This window comes from Eucyclogobius newberryi, unplaced genomic scaffold, assembly GCF_026437365.1.
Source record: "Eucyclogobius newberryi isolate DKJ021-1_F unplaced genomic scaffold, fEucNew1.0.hap1 SCAF_22, whole genome shotgun sequence".
NCBI classification, from domain to species: Eukaryota; Metazoa; Chordata; class Actinopteri; order Gobiiformes; family Gobiidae; genus Eucyclogobius; species Eucyclogobius newberryi.
Genome location: NW_027315857.1, coordinates 24,658,348 through 24,674,679, shown reverse-complemented (window position 1 = coordinate 24,674,679; position 16,332 = coordinate 24,658,348). Strand labels below are relative to the sequence as shown.

Genomic DNA, 16,332 nt, shown 5'->3' with positions numbered 1-16,332 from the left:
ACCTTAACCTTAACCTTAACCTTAACCTTAACCCTAACCTTAACCCTAACCCTAACCCTAACCTTAACCTTAACCCTAACCCTAACCTTAACCCTAACCTTAACCTTAACCTTAACCCTAACCTTAACCTTAACCTTAACCCTAACCCTAACCCTAACCCTAACCCTAACCCTAACCCTAACCCTAACCTTAACCTTAACCCTAACCCTAACCCTAACCTTAACCTTAACCCTAACCCTAACCCTAACCCTAACCTTAACCCTAACCTTAACCTTAACCCTAACCCTAACCTTAACCCTAACCCTAACCCTAACCCTAACCCTAACCTTAACCCTAACCCTAACCTTAACCTTAACCTTAACCCTAACCTTAACCCTAACCCTAACCTTAACCTTAACCCTAACCCTAACCCTAACCCTAACCCTAACCTTAACCTTAACCTTAACCCTAACCTTAACCTTAACCTTAACCCTAACCCTAACCCTAACCCTAACCCTAACCCTAACCCTAACCCTAACCTTAACCTTAACCCTAACCCTAACCCTAACCCTAACCTTAACCTTAACCTTAACCCTAACCCTAACCCTAACCTTAACCCTAACCTTAACCTTAACCCTAACCCTAACCTTAACCCTAACCTTAACCTTAACCTTAACCCTAACCCTAACCCTAACCCTAACCCTAACCCTAACCTTAACCTTAACCTTAACCCTAACCCTAACCTTAACCCTAACCTTAACCTTAACCCTAACCCTAACCTTAACCCTAACCCGGCGCGGTCTAAAACGGCGCTAAAACGCGGTCAAATAGCGCGGCAGTTTCGGCCGCGCGCCGCGGCTCTGTAGACATTCCCTACCATAAAACACCAAGCACAAGAGCAACGTGTCCGCTGCACGTGCACGTTTGTGACATGGACTGGCCACTAGAGGGAGACAAAAGCTCTGCAAGTCTATTCATTCAGGGTTTTGGAGATTGACCATGAAAGAATATTATATTTATTCAAATAGCTTATCAATAGCTGTGGCATAAACCCAAATGTTTCATAGAATCCACAGACACAATTCACTCACATCCGTTATATTATTAATGATTTAACACAGCATTCATTCACTTCCTGTGTTTTAACATTATGTATGAAAGTTTCATCAACGTTAAGTTATGAACATTCTTACATATTCAAATGTGTCTCTAATTTGTTCATACTTAAACAATATACTTTGTTTCTGCCAAATGGAGCGTCTCCATTTGGCAGGAAAACTTGAAAATGCCAATGAAAAAAAATATAAATGTAAGAGTTACGATAAGACAAACCTTCCTAATGGTAGTAAAGTTATTGTGACATGGACAAAACAAACACTTTTAACACGTCACATTTAAGTTTCTTTTTTTCAAGGTTTTGATGAATTTGATGAATCGTCCCAGAGTTCTTTTCTCACATGTCGAGGTTTAAAGTTCTGAAAACGGTGGAACTTGGAAATAGTTTTTGCTTCTACAAACCTAAAAATGTGCTCCAAACCCAACACTAAACTCTTCACAATCTCCACATGACTGTTCCATAACTGTTGACTGGTGTTGTGAAATAAGTTTATGCAGGTCCTTTAGATTGAACTGTGCATTTATGTTTGACATGTGCAGATATTTTATGACATAATTTAAAGTATTTGAATTGAAATGTGGAATAATTTCAAACCCAAAACAAGAATATTTGATTCATAACAATGTTGATTTTATTAAATATTTCATCATTAGTATATAAGCACTTCCCTCTTTGACTTATTGTAAAAAATGACTCGAATGTAGAATATTTGTCCTGTTTCGAGTGATTAATCAAAATGAAAAACAAGACTTTAACTTTTACAGTTTATTGTCTGAGGTGAACAGTGGTCACAGTTTGAACACACGATCGATGTTGAAAACACAATAATGTACAAGAGGAGGACAAACCCATTGGACCCGTTCCAATACACGTCTTTTTAAATCTTTATTTACACATCTCATTTAGCAGTGGAGATGATGCTCCAACAGAAAACCACACAGAAACCATGATTTGATTAAAACATTGAATCTTTTCCACATTTTAACAGACAAATGTTAGACCTGCCAACGCCGGCAACTCAATCCTCACGTGTTGTTCAATGACGTGCGCTAAACCAAGTCCTGGTGGTCGTTCGTTTTGATTGGACCAGTTTTGTACAGATTTCGAGTCTGGACCTGAACGACCTCAGAACCACATGGTCAGACAGGTTAAAGGTGGAAATACGGTGACTGAAGGCGTCGACGTGGAGAACACTTACCAACAAAACGTATCATTGATGATAAATCTGAAACTGTGTTCGTTTTGGTCACTTTGATTTAACAATGCCACTTTTTCTTTCCTGTTTAGTCCAGATTACCCTGTTATTGTCGCAGCCCTGGTCAGGAGGACTTCAAAGGAACAGTTTTATGGATTATTTGTCTTATCAGCCTTTAAACATGCTCTTGAGTAGCTTTAGTTTGGCATCTCAGGTTTAAAATGTACTTTCCTACTGTAGAAACACGTCTGGCGCCTCAGAGGGAGCTACATGATAAACATGTCGACTGCAGACACACAGTTGTACTGATCGTGATGAGACGGGAGGAAGTGGAGTTCAAAACAGCAGAAGATTCTCAGTCACAGATCGACTATGACGTCACACATCGGGGAGATTCAGAACGGAGTGTTTCTGAGGCTCGGAGGGGAGAGGACTTTCTGACCAGGATTCATCAAACTGTGACTGAAGCTAAATGTGCTCCAGTTTGTAATGAGGAACGATACATAAAAAAAAAGGAAATGTTGAATAATGTGTGTCCTTTAATACATTGTAGTTGAAGACAATTCTGACGAAATGAGTGAAATAATGTCCGGGTTGAGTACAAAAAAACAACGCAGCGGAGATATAACACTGCAAGCTTTTGTACGTTCTTTCTTCATCTCCGTGACAGTTTTCTCGACGCTCGCTACACGCGATATTACACTTACGCTGGCTGTATTTAGTTTAGTAGAACAGCTGCGCACACACAGGCCTCATTCGTCGTCCGAAACGTGAAAATAATGGCGCCGGCGGTACAAATATGCCGCTCAAAAGAGAATACAAGAGAGAAGCACAAGTCATGGATGAGAGGCGTGAATCGGTCTTTTGTCCAAACGAATCCACAGCGTTTCTCGACGTGGTTCAAATCTTCAACATTCACTTGTGCCTCGTCTCTCCACATGTTTCTGGGGAAAATACACAAATCACAAGTTTAAAACGTTACTTTGGCGTTCTAAACCTGATCCTGCCTCTTCCGCATCTTTTATCGCTGCATTTTCGGTTAATTAAAGGTGAACTCCTCTGGCGGCGCTAAGCTAGTCTTTTTATTGCTGAAAATCATGTGTATACAGCGTGGGTCTCATTTATAAAGCGCATGAAAACGTCACGACTTTCCACGTTCAGCTGTGAAAAGACAACTTGACTCGACACAAATCTGTTCTTTGCCTGGAACACAAACCCATGGAGTGAACATGGCACATAAAGCAGATCATTAACACGTAGAACTGCACGCCTCTGGAAACAGTGAGGGGTCAAAAGGAGGCGTGTCAAAAGGAGGCGTGTCAAAAGGAGGCGTGTCAAAAGGAGGCGTGCCAAAAGGAGGCGTGCCAAAAGGAGGCGTGTCAAAAGGAGGCGTGTCAAAAGGAGGCGCGTCAAAAGGAGGCGTGTCAAAAGGAGGCGTGTCAAAAGGAGGCGTGTCAAAAGGAGGCGTGTCAAAAGGAGGAAAAGGAGGCGCGTCAAAAGGAGGCGCGTCAAAAGGAGGCGTGTCAAAAGGAGGCGTGTCAAAAGGAGCGATGCGTACAAGGATTTTGCAGTTTCTGTAAAGAAGAGTTTCTGCTTAAATTAATTACATTTATTCTTAATTTTGTCCCTTAAACAGCAACATTTCAGTCCAAACTGTTCTGTTTGTATAGAACAATATATTTAAAGGACTCATTAACGTGTCGCTGTGTTACTGTCGCTATGACGTTCTTGTATTTGACTTTGTCACATGTGTTTGTAAAAGGTTATGATGGTGAGGCCAGTGATGCTGGTGTTTGAGACTCTGCAGACATTTGGCAGCATTAGCTCCGTGTGCTGTTCACTTTAGCCTCGCGTCGTCGCCTCGTCAGACTCTAATCCTGGTCCTCTGAGCTCTTTCACTCAACCAAACTCTATCACAGGAGGAACAGGCCCCGTGGGAAACGAAAGGCCCAAAAGTCCTTCTGTGCGCTCCGTACACCAGAGTCACATGTTTTTGATTGAATATGTAAATTAAACTAGGCAAATCAAATCATAATCATAGCTTTTTTGTCATCGATTATTTCAGGCCTAGTCTAGTGACACTGACAAACCTCTTTTACGTTTCACTGATGAGACCAGATAAATGACATAAATGTAATGAAATAAAGTCTGTGGTGGACCTGCTGGTTATTAAAACCATTTATTCAAGGTTTACACTGGTTCACTCGTGTCAGGATAAATCCTTGAATAAATTGTTTTCAATAACAGATTTGTGAAGTGTAGTTCCGTCACCTTGAGATTGTCGTAGTGGCGTCGGCTGCTGCAGTGCTGCTCTCTGGCCGTGGACTCGGTCAGATAAAACACGGAGCACAGGTTACAGAAGTAACCGGACTTTGGCACCACAAAGTCCTGACCTGCAACGCCAAAAAACACGACCGTCAGAACGTTTACCGGCCGAGACGCAAACTTCAGGCAGGTTTTTACACGACTTACCGAGCGGCGTGTCGGGTCTGAACGGAGGTAGTTTTATGTCCGATGGAACCGACGGCGACTGAGATCGAGAGCGCTTGGAGTGCGGGTCCTCGGCGGAACTCTTCCTTTTACCGCCGACTGGAAACACAAGACGGACGGACTAAAGGAGACGTATTCTGCAAAACTGACTCATGAACCACCGTCATCCTGTCACTCATCCACGACCACTGCTCTGTACTCGTTTGAATGCATTTTCTTATACGGCGAGGCGCATGGCATTGAGTCGCCATCATTACGTTAAAAAAAAGGTCCGTATCCTCCAAAACGGACTCCTTAGAGCGCCGCTTTCTGGAGTGCGGCCTTTAGCGTCACGATCACCATCAAGGTGTTTAAGAGCATTTAAAAGACGCCTGAATCAATGCAAAACAAGTGGAAAGCCATAGGACGATTGTGTAAATTCCTCTGTATCAGATCAATAAATATGGTGCGATTCACGTCTTTACATTTCATCTATTGTCTGAAACAAAACTATTCTAATATGGCTCCGCGGGCGAGCTAATAGCCATGACGTCACTGCGCTAGCAGCGAGCACCCGTAGGTCAGACAAACAAACACTGCACGACCGGCACTGACTGAAAACACGGCATAAAACGAGGCTCAAATCAGATGATTTTGTGGAGAATGACGACCCAGAGTCGACTCATTTGATACAGAAAGATGGTGAGCAATGAACACTGCTGCTATGGAACGAGCAAGAGGGATTGTCGCTACGCCGATGGACCTGGAATGGGGGGCGTTGGGCTCATCACTTTCCCGAAGGCGAGGACGAAAAAGGAGACGTGCGAGCTGTGGATACGGCGTGTGGCACAACGAACAGCTCCACGTTGGGAAAATGACTAGGAACACACTTCATTTGTTCAAAACACTTTGTAGGTGGACATGGACCAACAGCTGAGCCCAAATCCTATCCCAGCAACCGCTTACAACCAACAGCCCAGTTAGAGCCATAAACATGACGATGAATAACAGTGACAGACGGCCATTTTCCCATGTCCTATGCCTGAGAGTGTTCGTCTGACATACGGGGCATTTGTAGTGCTCATTATTATTCATTCCCGTTTGTGACGTCACGCCCTACGAAGAAGACGAGCTTATTATTGCCGTAGATTTCAGGCAAAGCAATAAGACGACACGTCAGGGAGGGTCCGACACCGACCCATCTGGCATTCGGCTTGTTGTTGTGGCCGATTACAGTTAATGGCCGATACCGATGTTTCGATTTTTACATTCCAATCCGTAGCAGAGCACACGGATCGATCCTGAGATGAAGTCAAGTCCGCGAATTAACGTTTCACTTCAGTAAAAAACGATGCGATGACTGTGTAAGCTGCCCAATTGTCCTTCTACTTATAGTTTCAATGATTCAAAAAGGCAAATCTGACGCCGAGGATGAACTGGGAATGACAAACGAGCACATGTGCAGACTGGGGTCGGGAAGATATCGGTGCCAAACGGCCTCCGATATCGGCCAATACCGCTCCCGAATAACTCCCTAAAGCTCCGCAGGGACGAGCGGGAGAAAATGTTACACAGTGCCTTTACCTTTACTGAGGAAAGCACTCAAGGGGCCGCGTGTCGTTTTGCATTGCAGTGCGCCTCTGACGTCCGTCTCCACGCCCAGCTCAGGCAGGCTCTGGCCTCTCATTGGCTCGCTCTCAGCCTTGGGTTGGAGCTCCACAGGAGGGACCGCCTCCACCGCCGTCTCCCCAGAATCGGCGCTCGAACTGGGCTGGAGCTCGCTCTCCGCCGGCTCCATCTGACCCTCCTCCAGCTCCTCGTCTCTTTGGGCCGCCTTTCTGCCTCGGGTGGATTTTCTCACTGAAAACAGACATTTATCACGTTTTTTCTAGCCACAAATTTGTCCAAACCAAAGGACGGCGTTCCCTTTTTGTAAACGAACATCTTCTATAATGCGTGTTGGAAGTGGTGCAGATTTACCAGGCGTTTTTCGGCCCTTCTTTCGACCGCGGCCTCGGCCTTTTGGAGTGTGCACCTCCATCTCGTCTTCTCCCACCTCGTCCACGGTCACAAAGTTTGGAGCGTCTGAGATGAGAAAACAATATTGCCAACGTCCACCATGAGGAAAGCTTCAGGTTCTACAGGTCGAGCCGCAAAAACGCAGCTCTCGCGCTATTTACGTTTTTAGCTTGAGCAACTGAACCCCACTTTCTTTGTCAGTGGCTCAAGGTGGAAACAACCCTTTACGTGACTGAGCTTCCAGAAGTGTTTCTAAACGACAAACAAAGACATACCTGTGTCTTCTTCGTGTTTGCGTTTGACGGGTTTGGACGAGTCGGTTTCTGTGGTCTCTTCTGGAGCCGGAGCGCCCTCTACTGGAGCTTCACGTGGAGTGTACAGGGACTAAAAAGGACAAAGGCTTTAGCTGCTTTGGGCTGAAGCCGGGACAAAAGCACTTCACATTTTCAGTCGTGTGGATTATTATTTATCCCGTAGTACGACATTTGAAGAGAAATTGAAGAAACTGAAAACGTTCCACTTTTAAACACAAGTAAAGCTGCTACTGGATTATTTGGGTCAAAATGTGAAACTCTGTCAAACCTTAAGCGTATAGAGGAGGACGAAGAAGAATTCATTGGGTTTTGTTTTGTTCAAAAGTCACTGCAGATTAGACGAGAAGCTTTGCTGTAAATTTCGAGGAACGGCCACAAAAATGATTTGTTTAAGAATTTTGCCGTTTAATAAATCATTTCAATACTAAATTGCACTGTAACTCCAACATGATAAAACTACATTCATAATCAAAACTGACTTCTGAGTTCCCAATATGAGTAAACCTGGCTCGCTAAATAGATTATACTAACAAAACACCATCTATAATTTACTTTTATTAGTCCTACATGAACTTAAGTAAAATATGTAAAATTGGCATTATTAAGCGTTTCAAACATCACTCGTTTATAGCCACTCACTTCTGTCTCCTGCTCCGATTGGTCCTCCTCAGCATGTGGGCGTGGCTCTTTCACACGCTCCTCTTTTAGTCCCTCCTCGTCCTTCGTACTTTCCTCCTCATCTTTGGGCTTTGGCCCCACCCCCTCTGCCTGCAGCCGCTCCCCTTTGAGCTCCGATCCCGCCTCCTTGGTCTTTCGCTCCCCCTTATCGACCACACACTCCTCCTCTTTCCCGATTGGCTCCGCCTCGTCGTCGTTCTCGTCCATGATTTCATCCAAAACGACTAACCCGTCCTCTTCCTCTGTGATGTATTCTGGAAAATCCTCTTCATCGCTAACTGCGTCTAAATTCATATCGACAGGTGGACTTTTTACGTCAGCAACGTCTTGCACATCGGCGCCGTCGGTCAATTTAGCAACTTCATCCTTTGCTTCGATGACAGAATCCTCCAAGTCTGTTTGTCTCGTCTCCATTTCCAGATGTTTGCCAGTTTCCTCAGGAACAAGTGGTTTTCCAACTTTAGTCTCTCCTTTCCTTGTCATTTCGGAGTCTGATTTGGTCTCAATATTTACAGCTTTAAAGTCTTTTTCCACAAAGTCCATCGAACTCGTCGGTATTTGTGGAATTTCAGTCTTCTCTTTTTCGTCTTTGTCTCCGTCGAGCGTTTCAAATTCTGTAGCTTTCTGGTCTAAATTTGTGTCAACTTCATGGGGGTCTTCCTTCTCGGTGGCTCCAACATCTTGACTAGTTCCACGAGCAAGTTCATCTTCCATTTGTCGACCGTCTTTCTGGACCAACGCTTCTTCTTTCTTCATTGTTTCGTCACAAGTTTCTGAAGATACCACGTCCTCCTCTTGGTCTTCCTCTACTGCATCTACAACTTCATAAATTGGATCATCGTCTTCAATTTTATTGATTTCAGATTTTTGTAGTTCTTCCTTTTCCGAGACATCCTCCATTTTGTCTTCCTCTTTGTTCACCTCGTTTATCTCTTCAACAACCTGAGATTTTGGCTCTGCCTCACTTGATTTAGAGGCCGACTTCCTGGGCGGTCTGCGTGGCCTGACCCTCTTTTTGACAGCAACTTGAGGTTCTTTTCCCCCATCTTCCTTCTCACCTTCGAAGGCGTCCAAAACACGATATTCCTCATCATCAACCTGTAATTTTAAAGATTCTGAATTTTCTAGTTTCGATTCGACAGTTTCAGACATTTCTTTCCCATCTTTCTGAATCGAGTCTCGTTTGGTTTCACTTCTTCTGCTTGTCCGTTGTTTGGGAGGTATTTCTTCACTACGACAGGCTCTCCCACTTCTCGTCGACCTTGTCATTCTAGTGGACGGCCTTTCCAACTTCTCAGCTTCCAAAACGGCAGCCTCGCTAGTAACTTTATCCTCGGATTCTTGAGATGCAAGTTCACTCAGATTTCCAGATCGCTCAATTTCTTCCATTGGAGTTTGCTTATTTTTTTCGCTCAATGTTTCAAATGTTTCTTGGTCTACAAATCCACTCGGTGATTCTTCAACGGGCTTTTCGGGGACTTCCATTGACGGTGCTCCAATTTCCTGTTGCAATTCAACATCTTTTTCAGCTATATCATGTTTGGTAGCTTTTTCTGTGGGTTTTTCCACTGCAGGAGATGGTTTGTCTTCATTTGAGACATCTTCAGATACATTTTTATTTATTACCAACATATGAGATTCCATATTTTCTGCAGTTTTTTCATCTGGAATTTGATCTTCCTCTAAAGAATCAAGAACTTCATACACTGGCTCATCCTCTTCTTCCACAAACTCTTCTGATACATTTTTTTCAGAAACTTCCATTGCAACTGCTGGTTCATCTTGCCTCTCATTTTTCTGTTCCTCAGCCATACTTTCTTCCATCAGAAGAGATTTCCTTTTACCTTCCAATTTTGGAGTTGTCTTTTGGGGTTGTTTTCTTTGTCTGCCCTTCTTTGTTTTCGGAGGCGGAGCTGGTTCCTCTTCCACAGAATCTAGAATTTCAAACTCCTCTTCAATCGTTTCGCGAACCTCAACATTTGGCAAATCTTTCATGTCAGATTTTTTTGTCCCTCTAGCTGGAGTCCTTCCGCGCTTTGTTGGCGTATTGCGTTTCAAGGACGAATCCGAGGACTGATCTCTTTGAGAAGACCTAGTTTGCCTTGTAGCCCGAGTAGATACTTCTTCAAATGAATCCAAAATTGTATAGGTTTCTTCAGCGTCATCCGTTTTGGTTTCTTGAGAGTGCTTTGCTGGGGGTTTTCTACGTCGTGAAGGTGTATCGTCTTCACTTTTGGATGATTTTCCTTTTGCGGGCTTTTCAGAAATGGTAGCAGTTTCTTCCCGAACTTCGTCTAAAAGCTCAAATGTTCCTTGCTCCAAGTTGGCGGAACTGTCCTGTTTATAAATTACAGCTGCTGCGTTGCTTTCATATTTTTCCTGGCATTTCTTTGTCTTATGGCTTGGTTCATCTTTGGGGGACTTTTCATCCAAGGTTGAAACTGATGTGGTTGGTTTTGTTGACTTTTCTGAAATTGTTGCTGCGTCTTCCACAACCAGGTCCAAAATCTTGACTGCACCCTGTTCCGAGTCAGTAGCATCTTCTTTTTGGGCTTTATCAGCTGTTGTTGCCTTTTTGTGTTCATCTCTCTCTTGTGAATATCTCGCTCTATATTTTGAATCGTCTTTGTGCAATTTTTCATCCAAAACAGAGTCAGCTTTGACGTGTCTGGACCTCATATCTCTTGTAGAGACATCTCGTTTATCAGATTTGTCTTCAATAGAATCCAAAATTTCATATCTCTCTTCCTTCTCCACTCTTCTCCCTCGGGTGCTACGTCTTTTGGTCACAGTTTCCTCATCTTGTGTTTGTTCCTCACCCACCGCATCAACCACCTTAAATTCTTCAACAATTTCTTCCTCGATTCTTGAAGCGCTGGTTTCATATTTGGTCCAACTTTTTGATTTTCTGGTGTTTCGCTCATGTTGTTTTGGCAATTTTTCCTTCTCTTCACTTCTAGTCTGTCTTCCACCTCTTATTGATAGGGTGCTACTAATCTTACTACTGTTGCATTCAGAATCCGATTTGGGTCGATCTTCCACCTCATCAATTATTTGGAATTCATCATTTTCTACAAATTTTTCGTCATTCGAAACGTCTTCAATCTTCTGTGGGTCCTCAACAGTAGTCTGGTCGATTGAATCTACGATATCAAAGGAGTCTTGTTCAGCACCTTCTTGGTCATCCGTTTTGGTCGTTTTTGAGAAAACATTGCCATCATTGTCATCATCATCATCCCTTTTCCTTTTGCTTCCCTCTTCAGGTCTTGAATCCTTCAAACATTGGGACACGTCTAATTCCTGGTTTATCGCTCCCCCAGAAAGTTGCTGATCAGTTGGCTCTCCCTTGGCTTCGTCCTTGGTGACATTGTCTAGCACTTGGACCGGTTCATCATCGACTGAATCCATGACCTGGAAAGCTTCGGAGATTTGACTTGCGTCCTCCAACGTTTCATTTGCACAAGTTTGATCGTCCACGGAGTCAATAATTTGGAAGCCCTCATCGCTGATTTCTTTTAAACCTTGAATAGTTTCCTTGTTTAATTTCACACTTTTCTCTGACACCTTGTGGCCGGACTTGGTCACGTCAGTCGTTTTGCATTTGTCCGATCTTTCCGAATGCTTTTCATGAGTAGAGTACGATCGGCTGCTTGAAGACCCACTGGAATGAGATTTAGAAGATTCACTTGGTTTTCTTGGCGAGGACGATCTAGAATTGCAAGAGGACGGGCTTTTGAAACCATCTTTATTGGATCTAGCGCTAGAAGACGTCCAGGAAGCATGCCGCGCAGACTGTTTAGAAGACCGCGACGCTGTGTGGTGTCTGTCAGAGGAGGAGCTGGGTTTTTCTTGGTCTCTTCGTGAATCGGAGGACCTTCGAGTTGAGGAGGAAGAGGAGGAGTGATGGTGGCGACTGGAGCTGTGTGCGTGCGACTCTTCCGCAGTTTTGCCTTTGTCGGAGCCGCGACGGGTGGAGGAGTCTTCTGAGGTTTGACTCTGCAGTGAGGAAGAAAACATGCATTTAATACAGGTTAGATACGCCTTCGGATAGAGACATGGGTGCGATTGTGCCAGCGGCCTCTATTAAACACCAGGTGAAGCGTCATGCATGAACACAATAGCAGTAAGCAATAATAATGGGAGGTTGAACTGCCAACCTTTAAACTAATGGGTAAACATCTCTACCAACTGTTGGACTAAAGCTGTGTTCCAGTTGTCCTCAGGGGTCAGATCTCAAGAGACTTTTCTGCCACTTTGCTCCGATTGATAAGTCGGATAAACAATGTGTGTCACTGTTTATGTACTTTAACGACTCAAATCAAACTTTAAAAACTAGGAAAGTGCCAGAAGAACCCAAAATGTCATTATCAGCGATCGTCAGCTCTGTGTAGCAACATTATTGTAACATCTTTGCAGTTCACTGGGACAGATCGACTGAAACTAAGACTGAATAGAAAATGAGCAAACTCGGTAAATAAAAGATATGGAAAAATCTGATTATTACTTTACAAAGATAAATCAGACTTTATGTCCAAAAAAGTAGGAAGCACCAAGCATAAAATTCCACTGGCCAAAGTGTGGCAGTCCCGTTTTATCATCTGACCTTTCTGTCCTCCTGCTCGCTGTCTGAAGATTGCAGTTTGTGGCGTATTTTCTCGCAGACCGTTGTCGTCAGGAGTTTTAACAAGTCTTCGTCGATATGAGGAAGCTCCGAGTCCCGTTTTTTGGCGGGGGCCGAGGAGGAAGCGGGGTCTGCGCTCTGAAAAATAGTGTTCACGACGGACTTTTATTATTTCTTCAACAATATCAGGGACGTTAATCAGTATTCAGATGAAAAGAATCATCGGGTTTAGTTTAGACGGATTAGGTGAAAGTGTTTTAATTTTGTCATTCAGACAGTTTGAAATGTCTACGTTGTTGGGTCATGTTGTCGATAAATTTCTTCACAATAATAGCAACGCTGGAAATTGACATTGTCTGAATTTCTAGTAGATTTGCATAGAATCTAAATCAGAATATGAGCTGGGAGAAGGACGTCTCATTCTGCCGTCTGAAAACAATGATAAATCAAACATTGCTTCAAATTAAATGCATCTCTTTGGTCATTATATTCCGTCCTTTCTTCCAGTTCAATCACCTGTGCAGCGCCTTCACTTCCCGATCCCTCGATGGCGTTTTCCGTTTCCGTTTGTTCTTTATCGGGGTTCATGACGGCGTTCCCCGCGTTTTTAACTCGCTCGTTCAAATCGACGCAACTGGAAACAAATTCAACAATATGTCAAGAGCTAAAGGCTAAGTGAGGCTAAATAGAAGGGACACAATCAATATAATAAAGCGCGTTGAGAACCAAGTAAAAGCCAAATGTGAATTTAACAAAAACGACAACTTACGTTTCCAAATGCAAGACTTTACTCCTGAAATAAAAGAGAAAATCCAATTTTAATCTTTTTCTTTTTTTATGATGCCATACAGTTTGGTATTCAATTTCTATAAGGAAGACAAGAGATGACCCTCCACCAGGAAAGTTACACAGTGAAGCTTTAAAGCAACTGTGTGTAGGTTTGTGGTGGTGATTTCCATGACTCCAAACAAATAGAAAGTGCAAACCATTTTCCGGAACAATCAAAGAGATGGAGGTTGTATATTTTAAATTTGATGTATTATTTGTATTGTTATCAGTCTTGAACATGCTCTTGAGTACCATTAGCATTGCATGTTTTATAAAGAAAAATATTCATTTTCACCATCTATGCTGTTTCCAACGTTACTGACTGAGTTTTGATCCCATCTACTGGCTGCAGAGGGAATTACACAGCTTAGTAACATACAACTGGAAAATCTCTCTAAAAACAGTGTAACAGTGTCCAGACGACTACAACTGGTTCTTTTTCTACAATGGAGCACTCCTGGACAAATGAGCCATTACAAAGACTGTACTGATTGTGATTAGACGGTAGAAACGCACAAAACAGAAGATTCTCAGAGCCACGTCACAGAAGATCGAAAAAAAAAAGTGTTTTTGATGATGGGAGGTGATTTGGGGAGATTTGTGTCTTTCAACCATTGTCAGTGCAATAAAAACATCCAAAACTGAAAATATCTTACTTTTACTTTAGTACCATACATTTTTTGGCAAAAACAGTTACTACTTAATTAACAGTTAGTTAATACTTGAAAACAGGCTTGTCAAAGGTGTTGAAAATCAGATGCCAACTGATGATGAATCTAGTAAAAACACAGTTGTGGTCATCTGGAATCTGTTTTTGAGTCCAGATGAAACAACTGAATCTTTTTCTACAATGGAACACTCCTGGACAAATGAGGGATTACATCGACATGTATCAATTCTAGCAAAAAATAAAACCAAAGAAACAGGAAAAAATCTGACCTTTCATTATCAATTTTAGAAAAAAGTACTGTTCTTTTATGTTGAAAATACATTCTATTGACTACAAATATAAAAGATTGGTTTTAAGCCTATGCCACGTTATCAAAATCGAGCGTGAAATTGTAATAAAATGCACATACCAAATTGCCTCTTTCAAGGCATTCTCGGGCTTGTAGGAGGAGAATTTCTCCTTCACTTTGGGGACGGCATTGGCATCGACCACTTCAATACAAATCTGAAAGAGGCAATACATTCTCAATGACAAACGGCAGAAACCATGGAATCCAAACCACGCAGTCCTCCAATTTGAATTTTGCACCTTTGTACAACTTCAGCTACAAGAAAAAGTTCTGACGTTTAAAATCAAATGTAAAAAGTAGAAGAACTTCATAGATTTTGATTAGCTTTGTGTGGATCTTTTGTCAACAATAGCAAATCCAATCATTTTACAACATTTTCCAGTGAATGTTACGTACTGATAAAAGCTGGGACTTGCTGGGAATGCCACCGTTATCCAAAGTACTTTCAACATTTTAGTCCAGTGAAAAACGTAGTGTAGCGCAGTAGAAAGTACAGAAATCGGCTCTCAAATGTAGTGAAGTAAAACGCATCCACAGTACTTCAGTTGCCAACATGTTTTACATAATGTTGAGCAAAATAAATTGTATGTTTGCTGTAAGACCGCAGTTATTTTATTACTTGGTTTACGGATTTTTAAATGAAATATATTGAACAGGCGGGCTAAATATAATTTCAAAAGATTTTTTCTTCCTTGTTTACCCATAACGCACCACGGCAGGAGGGGGGGGGGGGACGCAACGTGCAGGAGCGTGTAACAGTAGATTTAGCGTGTTTTGCATCGGTAGAACAGACGCTTCTAAGTGTGCAGTCTTAGTCACGGCAAAACGCGCTGGAGAAAATGTGGTAAACGGGTTTAAAATGTGTATTTGCAATAAAAGGAGTTAGCGCCGCGGCTAGGAGAGAAGGAAACGGCCGCGCGCGTCTTGTCATGCTGTCCCGGGGCCGCGCGCAGGGACGGACTCGCTCCGTCACTGACTCACGCAGGATTTTGGTGAAAAATTTTCTTCAGCTCTTATCTTTTGACTTAATACCGCTTTTTATATATAATTTTATGCTATTTTGCCTTGCTGGCAGTACTTTATATATATATATTTTTTATAATAATGTATTTTATTTGTATTGTAGAAATCAATAATCAATGTGCGGCGGATCCGTAAACCAAGTAATAAAATAACTGGCCTAACACGACCCAACATTTTTCGGTCGGCCAATTCTCTTTTTTTTTTACTTTGAAGGCAAAAAAAATTATAATAATGAGCGGTGACAAAACTAGTGGCGCCGACAATGACAAACGAACAAAAAAAAAAAAAAAATACAGGTTCAATCCTGTTCAATACAGACTCATATGGAGGACCGAAAATGTAGACGGACATGTGTCGAGCAATGTGTTATCTCCCCCTGGGATGATAGATAAGTTGTCCAGCGCTACAAAATTATTCAACACTGCACTTTTTTGAAAAAATGGTCGGTGAGTCAGCGAGACAAAAATAATAATAATGAGTCATTTTGCCAGAATGCTGATATTTTTTTTCCAGTCTGCTAGTTTTTTACCGGGTCGCTCGGGTTGCGGCAAACAGACATATTATTTTGCTCAGCCGAAGAGCAACCCTTTTACTTTTGCCCGCTGTAAACTGCATTTGCAGACACTTTTCACCGCGGTCCGCACACGTGTACAGGTGGCTTTTCCGTACCCTGTTGGCCAGAGGCAGGTATCCGAAGATGGGGGCGACGGACGTGACGATGTCAATCACGAGTTTGATCACGTCGAGAGTGCACATGTGCACAAAGACGCACACCAACCTCTGGTCCAGCTGGTGCTTGTCCGGAGAGCGCTGGAAACAAAAGGGTCGTGAGTGTATGCGGCGGAACGGGACAAAACGCTCAGGAAACACGAGACGGATGTACGGACAAGACAACCGTTAAACGCAAACGGCACAAAGATCGGCACAAAGAACTGTTGTGCTTGGTTTTCCGATGTGAACTTACATTATTGCCCAGCTTCATACACGTGCTGTAAATATCCTCCTGCGGATGAAAAAGAAAGGAAAGATTAGCCTCAGTTGGGCGTGTATTGTATTTAACCCCTTCAAAA

The 16,332-nt window shown here is 42.8% G+C and overlaps 1 protein-coding gene across 1 annotated transcript in view; it reads right to left on the bottom strand.

Moving 5' to 3' along the window:
- Positions 1 to 1,746: 1,746 nt before the first annotated feature.
- Positions 1,747 to 16,332, bottom strand: part of LOC140371558 (uncharacterized) — a 58,423-nt gene continuing 43,837 nt past the window's right edge. Inside the window, exons 23-35 of the mRNA XM_072458728.1 lie at positions 16,227 to 16,265; positions 15,932 to 16,072; positions 14,300 to 14,394; positions 13,162 to 13,185; positions 12,909 to 13,026; positions 12,375 to 12,530; positions 7,733 to 11,767; positions 7,055 to 7,163; positions 6,741 to 6,845; positions 6,345 to 6,620; positions 4,764 to 4,880; positions 4,563 to 4,684; positions 1,747 to 3,235 (exon numbers count right to left, since the gene is read on the bottom strand). Coding sequence (XP_072314829.1) covers positions 3,200 to 3,235; positions 4,563 to 4,684; positions 4,764 to 4,880; positions 6,345 to 6,620; positions 6,741 to 6,845; positions 7,055 to 7,163; positions 7,733 to 11,767; positions 12,375 to 12,530; positions 12,909 to 13,026; positions 13,162 to 13,185; positions 14,300 to 14,394; positions 15,932 to 16,072; positions 16,227 to 16,265 — 5,373 coding nt within the window. The 3' untranslated portion in view covers positions 1,747 to 3,199. The remainder of the gene's footprint in view (positions 3,236 to 4,562; positions 4,685 to 4,763; positions 4,881 to 6,344; positions 6,621 to 6,740; positions 6,846 to 7,054; positions 7,164 to 7,732; positions 11,768 to 12,374; positions 12,531 to 12,908; positions 13,027 to 13,161; positions 13,186 to 14,299; positions 14,395 to 15,931; positions 16,073 to 16,226; positions 16,266 to 16,332) is intronic.